Raw genomic sequence first — 7,776 nt, 5'->3', positions numbered from 1 at the left:
TAAAACTTACCTTAGGAGGTCTTTCCTGCAGAACAGAGCCGCTGCTACAGCGATGTAGGCAGGAGCCCCTAATGTAAATGAGTTAATTTTTTCATTATTGTTATTTTTTTTTTCTGCTGGGGTAGTTACTTTATGAAACAACGTAAGTAAAACTGAAACAGTCTCTTCTCTGCAGTGCCAATGAGTTGTTCCGGAACTGCCCTGAGTAACTCGCTAGGCTAATTAAGGTCACTAAATAATCAGATTAACTCATTAGGAAAAAACTACATTTTTTCTTTTCAAATTTCTTATGGCCACCATAAGAAGAGTTATACTTAGGGGTTTTGTTGATGTTGTATAGTTTAATATCTTAATGATTTAAGACTTTTGTTGTTTGGTTGTGGGTTTTTTTTTTCCATTGGAAGGTACTAACAGAGGAGGAGGAGGAGGATGGGGTACCACAAACCAGAGATACACTAATGTAATCCAGCCATCTACTTTTAAGTCTAATACATGGGGTGGCAGCAGAGATCATGGAAGAGGATTTTTCGGCTCCTCTGATTTTGGATCATCAGGCGGCGGCAGCAGCAGCAGCAGAAATGCAGACTTTTCGCAGAACAGATTCTCTGCATTAACAAACAATCAAAATATTGCTGATGGCTATAAAGATGAAGAGGAGAGACTTCTGTAAGTTATATTCCTGTCTTACTGAAAGCATTTAGAAGGAGCAGTTTAAAAGCTTACTGACTTACTAGAGATAATGCAGAGGACGTGATCATTAGGAGGAAGCTGGGACATGTAGTAAGAACCATAGAAAACACTACTTCATTGAGTTCTCTTGAGTTGTGCTGGCAAGAGAAAGTGATCCTTGTTTTGAATTTGGGTTGGGCAGCTAGACATCTGTGGTAAGATGGTACAATATTTAAGTTGTGGGCAGAAGGATGAGGAAGGAAACAAAGATTTCAGTACTTGAAAATAAGGGGTCAGAGCCCCTTGAACAGCATTTCAACCATTAAAAAAAAAAAAAAAACTCTTTGAGAAAATTAAGTATTTGATGTAGTTTTCACGACGCTAAAGATAAATTGTTATTGAAACCTGAATTCACATGTCTTTATGTTAGAGTCAGTTGAGAGTGACCAGCAGGTTCAAGGTGATTGCAGGGCTGGTGATGAGAAGCAACAGGCAGTGTGATTTCCTGAAGCAGCAAGGGTTTTGGAACCATTTTCCATTACTTTTCTTAAGATTACATTAATAACAGATTATTTATTAAGCTTCTCAAACATGAATGTACATTGTGTTACAAACCTCTGAAATACTTAGAAGTTTTGTTTGTTACTCTGTAGTGATCTGCTTGTCCAGGTTAGTTTTTACCCTTTCACTGTTTGTTTACATTTGTATTTACTTTCGTTGATGTAGTTTCTGTTTCTCTGCTTTTACAATGTCTGGATTTTTATGTTTTTGATGTTCATTTATATTGTAAAATCATCTAGTATTGAGAAGGTTTTAAACTGTATTGCAATCTACAGTTTCAGGGAAAATCCTGTGGCAGCGTATGCCATACAAGGATTAAAAAATACTTTGTGTGTTTTGGGATATTTTTTTTTTTTTTTTTAAGATCTGGTTTGATTTACTTGCAATTGATAAGGTAAAAGAGTTTGAATGGACATTTATGTATCTTGCTGAATAAATGCATTTTTTCCAGAGAACCGAGTACTTCTCTTGTTCATTCTGACTAGTGTCACACTTCATTAATTTTCATGGTAGCAGGTATTTGAATCTGACTTGTAGTTTGAACTATGCAGTTGCTTCTAGTGGTTTTGTTTTGACCATATAATTTCACCTTCATCTGTGGTTTTAATTTTGTTTTGTTTTCTAGCGAATGTGTAGTGAAAGACATGGAGATCTGGGAATCTTCAGGACAATGGATATTTTCATCTTATTCACCAATGAAAGAAAAGCCAAATGTCTCGGGTACGTAATGTTTTTAGTGTTCCTGCATATTGCTGCTATTTAGGATGTTTCTTACACTTGTCCACACTGTTGTACCTCTGGGGAACCATTTGCAAGGTGATGATTTGCTTTGTGATGCAACAGGAAGGAATGTTGGATTATGGCAAATCCGTTTTGGACATTCACATCTTTGAAGTTCTGTAATGAATTGGTTTTGTGTCTCCAGCTGTAACTGACTTACAGATAATGTACCGTGGCCCATTTCTTCGTAACTGTAGAGGGAAATTGGAAGTATTAATATGTTTTCTTGGCGGTTTTTGATTATTCCTCTCCCTACAGGCTTTCCAGATTTCTCACCAGAAGAGATGCATCTGGAGTATTATAACTGCAGAGCAAACAATGACATTCAGAACTATGTAAGTATTTTAAAAATGCTGACTCTTCATGTGAACACATTTTGAGATAGGACTGGTTACTATTCTTCAGGTGGCAAGTATTGTCTCATTTAATTACCAAACTGTAGGAGGTTATCAGAATGCCAAAATATTTTTAAATTACTGTGCACCAAATAGAATGCAAAAATAACTGCTAGTCTGTATGCTCTACCGTAACTTCCTATTTCTGTCTGAGATCACAGGCTAAAACTGTTGCATCTGGGCTTCTAAGACTGGTGGCCTAAATGTCTAGACACATCAGCTCCTACAAAAAGCAGTGTCAACAGACTTTTAGCTAGACTCAGTTAAATGCCTGGTCTTCCTAAACCTAGACACTCCTCTTAGTTTCGTCCCTGTTCTTGTGTGTTGTTTGTAGACGTTATTTGAATCTTGTCTCAAAAGTTTAAAACTTTGTATGCTATTAGTCAGTTGGATTGTTATATCTGGATATTTAGCGCTTTAGGTAGAATACTGGGGAAGTTTATTTGACTTCGTTCTTTTACATACCTTTATTGCAGGGGATTAATGCTGAAAATAGCAGATACTTCTAAAGAAGCATATACATTTCTAGAAAAGAAGTTGTATATATGTCTTTTTATATATATCGCTACATTTGTATGTATGGTTCCTCACTTATAGTCCTTTCAATATCAAGTAAGCTAGCACAGTTGTGCAATGTTGTGCCAGGAAAGGAATTAGGCTATTGGATAGACACAAGTACGAACTAAATCAAGGTACTTTGCGCTCCTTCCTCTTCCCCTTGATTCTTTATTACAGAAGGAATTGCTGTTGTCACCACTCTTGCTTCACATGTTTAGAATTAACAGAATTGCCTTTTCAGAGACAGGAGAGGGGTTCTGTTTTGGTTTGTTTTAAAAAATCAATTAAAAAATAAACTGAAATGATTAAACAATACACTATGCCTGGCTATTAAAATTAAAAACATTTGTGGCGTCACTGAAGCACTGAATACAAGTTCATGAAAGCCTCAGTATATAGGTGATAGCTGTATGATACAGTTCCCTCACAAAATGTTTAAGTACAATGTGTCTTTTCCAAAGCATGTGTTTCTATTCTTAAACTGGGTCAAAATCTGAATTTTCCAGTCTGTTGTATAAGAGCTGATACTAAGCAACATGATCTTCCAGCATGTGACTAGACACAAAAGAATTATTGATGTTTGTGATGTAAGACCCTTTTGAAAAATTAAGGAATTTATTTACAAAAAGATTACTTATTTCACTCTTGAAGGCAGTTGGGACATTGTATATTTTACTTGGTCAGTTTTTAAGGAAAATGCAATTAGTCCAGGCTTCGAATAAGGTGTGTTGATAAACTTTAATATAGGAAATTCAGGCTTGAAATTCGTGAAAAGTAAGTTCTTTAATGACTTTCCAGTTCTTTGTTTAATCACAGTTATCAGATAAGACTCAGGTACTGTTTATTTCTGTGTATGTTCTGTCCAGTAATCTGTTGGATCATATTAAAGGGACTGATTTAAATTAAGGAAGTTAATTTCTGCAAAGCTAAATATTTTAGGATGGTACTATTAAAATGTTCTGAATTATAATGTGTTGAAAGTGGGCATTTTTTTCAGAAAAAATGTGGGAGGGGCTAAGGCAAATCTTAGGACTCAGCTTAGTAAGAGCACATAAGTGGACAAACCAGAAATAAACCAAGGATTTTTTTAAAGCAAGAGTTTGTTCTCTTGTACCAAAAACTTGCATATTTTGTGTGGGGTTTGGTTTTGGTTGGTTTGAAGGTTTTTTTACCCAAGTATCCAATTCAGATAGTGATAGAACTTAGATTTAGAAAGCCCCAGGAGTTGGGTTTTTTTTAATCTTGTTGTTAAGGGAAATATTTTTTTTATTTATTTATTTAAGGGCAGTAGTAAGAGAATTGAAAGGAATTCTGTGTTAATAACAAAAATTTCAGCTTCTTTGAAGTTTCTGGAAAGCAAAAATCTTGTCTACTTGGCTTAATGAGGTTTCTTTTCTAATTTTAGAATTCTTCTTTCAATTTAGCTGTCAGATCACTTTATTTTCTTTTTTTTTAAAGTCTTCACCAATAATAAAAACATGCTTTTCTTTTCCTCCTTTGTAGATAAATTCTGTCCAACAGTTAGCAAAACAGTGGAAAAATCGGCTGCTTCAGTTGAAAGCTTTAAATGCATCAACAAAAGCAGCTTTGGTAAGTGCTAATGAAAGGTAAAATGTTTCTTTTACTCATGTAATTTTTTTTTATTAATCTTGGGCAAATGTTTTTCTTAGATTCATGGTTTTTAAGACACATCCCACCAAACTGTCCTGAAAACGTTAATTTCTGCTCAAAGATTTCTAAGACGTGGTAGTTGTAATATGCCACCTTGTTTTTAATGAAGAGATCTTGCAAATGTTCTGTAGAAACTTCAGCTCTTATCAAAATATTTAGCTGCAGTCCTACTAACTTTATATAAATAGGTGATAGGCATTGCTTTGAAGATCGCGGGACAGTGTACTTTACAAATACACATGATTCTTTTAGGGCATCCTTGTTTGCACCTAAATAGTTAAGACATGAAAATGTTTGGTTCCTAGGTTCGTTGAAAATTCTATGGTAGATCTACAAACTGTTCTGAAAATCTCAACTATGATGTGTTATATTCTGGCACTGCAGCCTTGAAAAACATCTGTCATGAAAGTGGCTGACTGGTGGCATGATGACCTTGACCTTGAATCTTAGAATACTCCTGGGAACATTAGAGAAGGTGGAAAGGGTGTAAGGGGGAATTATGTGAGAGAATAACGATTGCAGTTTGAAAACTGCTCCACCTCTCTGTTTGTGTGCTTTTTATAGGCAATAGAAATGTGACTGAATATTCTAGCACTGCCTGAGTCAAGTGAACGTGAAAGTCTCTGAACGCAGTTTTGGGTCTTAGATCCAGTTTTCTCTGGAATCATGAAATCAGTGAACTGCAGGCAGGTACTTTAAAACCCTTTAGTTAACTAAGGAAAGTAGTGAATCAGGATGGTTCCATGTTAGCAAGGCAGCAGCTGGATCACAGTTTCGGAATACTATCATTGCAAACTGCATGAAAGTAACCATAGCTTAAGGTTAAGATCTGGTCAAGTACATGTATAGTAAGAGCCAAATATCCACCCCACCTTTTCTACCATGTGCTGATGTTAACTCTTCCAAGGTACAATCAGCAAATGAGACCAGAGTTGTCCTCTAGGCCATCTTAGGATAAATAGAGCATTTTGGTAATGCCAGAATGAGAAATTGATAGATAAGTGGAACTGTTTGGATAAAATTTGAAGATATAAAGAGTAGTTGTTCCTGGGAAGCTGACAAACACTTGTGAATCTAGTGTCAGAAAAGAATGCTTGAGTTAAGGACAATATTAAATAATCAGAGAGACAATTTGTTGAAGTGGAGTCTGCATGAACTGCATTAAAGGTTTAGTAATATGATCATACTCCTTGGTATGTTCAATGCTGAGGGTGAGGAAGGGGGATTTGGGCTTTAGCACAGAAGACTAGATGTGCCAAGGTGAGAGAACAGACTAAATCAAAGCAATGACATAGATGGGGGCATAAAGCACTAATTGAAATAGGTAAGAGATGAGAACGAGGGCTGGAATAGGTGTTCAGGTCATTGACTGACAGGTAAAAATCTGTAAGTTATAATAGATTTGTGTTGCTGCTGTGTTTTACAGAGAATAGTGTATAGCCTTAAAGCATTTGGTTCATAGCTGCAAGAGCGTGCAATTGTGATGAGAGTGATTAGTGTCTACCATAGTCTAGGTTGTATTAAATGGGACTGGGCAGCTATATTTTTTTGCTTCAAGTATTTATTGAAAGACATTTCTCTGTTTTGGAATCTAGTTTTCATTTATGTTATTTGGAATTTTTTAAGCTGTCTGAACTAAAGAACACGGTCACTCAACCATTGCCTGCCTTTGGGTTTGGAGGACAGCAACCATCAAGCTTTGGGTTGTCAAGTAAGTTCCTGTATTAAGAACCAACAGTTAAACATTTTCTTGAGTTTTTCTTCTTTTGCATTATTGAAGTACAGCAGTAGTTTAGTATCACAGATGTGCACATTCTAACAGTTTTTATAAACTTTATAATTGCAGGCTTTCCTGTGAGCAGCAGCAGTAACAGTGCTAGCAGTTTCTCTTTTAAAACAAGTTCCAGTCTCATCAGTGCATCATCTGGAAACACCCCTGCTTTTGGGAGCTCTTCTGCTGGTTGTAATCCTCCTGTATTTGGTGTGACGACCCCTGCTAGCGTATCCCATCCTGTTGGTTTTGGCAGCCTAGCGGCTCCATCTGCAGCCTCCTTCTCGTTTAAAACTTCTGAAACAACTAGTGGGTTTGGAGCTTCTGCATTTTCAGGGTTTGGCAATTCCTCTGCTGTGAACTCTTCAAGCACCACTCCGCTTACAGCCTTTGGAGCTTTTAATGCAGCAGTAGCAGCTTCTCCCTCACATTCAAGCAGTACTTTATTTGGACAGACTGCTGGTGCTTCTGGACATAACATAACATCAGTGTCTTCTGCAGTCACAAACAATACTACATCAGAAAAGTTATTTACTCCACAGAGCGAATTATCAGCTGAAGAGTTGAAACAATTCGAAGCAAAGAAGTTTACGATGGGAAAGATTCCTCTTAAGCCACCACCACTAGAGCTTTTAAATGTCTAGGACTTTCTGGAATAACATGTTTTTGTAACTTCTCTGATACCTCCACTACACAATTTTGAGGTTGAGTAATGAAATAAAATGCTTCCATATGAGTTAATTTTCCTTTAATCTCCAAGTTTTCTGCAGTAGTAAACTCACAGGTCTAAACATTTGAACATTGTATTTTATCATTTCTTGATTATTTTGGAACGGACCTTTTAATCCAAGAAACAAACTAATGAAAATAAATTTTAAAGTTCCCTTTTATATTCTGTACTGTGAAAATCTGGGCAAAAAACTATATTAAAAAGGCTTTGTCAAAAGTAAGAGTGCTTTGGTGAGGTATTCCCAGCCTACTGTGGACAGAATGCTAGAAAGAAATGGTTGCAGTACAAGACTGCGTGTTGTTGGACCACCTTGTCTTTTGCCCCTTACTTAAAGGGCTCGTGCAGCCTTTGACGATTGTGTTTGGAGATGGAGGGCTCCAGTGTGGTCTGTGCCTAGCTTCTGTCACCTGGGAGTCGGTTACCTCTCCCAGTTGATGCAATTCAGCTTTTGTTAGTTGTTCTGCTTGAGGTTATATTGTGTGCGTTAATGTAATACAGTTGGGGGAGGACAGCCTTGAAAGCATTCATCATGAATAAGGAGCTTGTGGTTTGCTATTTTGACACCTCTTAGATAAAACTTTGCAAGCAATTGCAAAACTGCTTACTACATTTGTGTGAATTGATGGAATTTTGTTGTCTGG

The 7,776-nt window shown here is 36.6% G+C and overlaps 1 protein-coding gene across 1 annotated transcript; it reads left to right on the top strand.

The window, feature by feature from the left end:
- Positions 1–404: 404 nt before the first annotated feature.
- NUPL2 (nucleoporin like 2) lies at positions 405–7,049 on the top strand (the record flags this gene model as incomplete). Its single annotated transcript, XM_010293685.1, has 6 exons — positions 405–666; positions 1,856–1,950; positions 2,269–2,345; positions 4,467–4,553; positions 6,261–6,345; positions 6,481–7,049. Coding segments are annotated over 6 exons (1,175 nt in total), but the record flags the coding sequence as incomplete, so codon positions are not given.
- Between the last annotated feature and the right edge of the window lie 727 nt (positions 7,050–7,776).

The sequence above is a fragment of the Phaethon lepturus genome, unplaced genomic scaffold (assembly GCF_000687285.1).
Source record: "Phaethon lepturus isolate BGI_N335 unplaced genomic scaffold, ASM68728v1 scaffold33178, whole genome shotgun sequence".
Taxonomy (NCBI): domain Eukaryota; kingdom Metazoa; phylum Chordata; class Aves; order Phaethontiformes; family Phaethontidae; genus Phaethon; species Phaethon lepturus.
The sequence above is the reverse complement of the archived record's forward strand: the minus strand, read 5'-3'. Positions and strand labels throughout refer to the sequence as shown.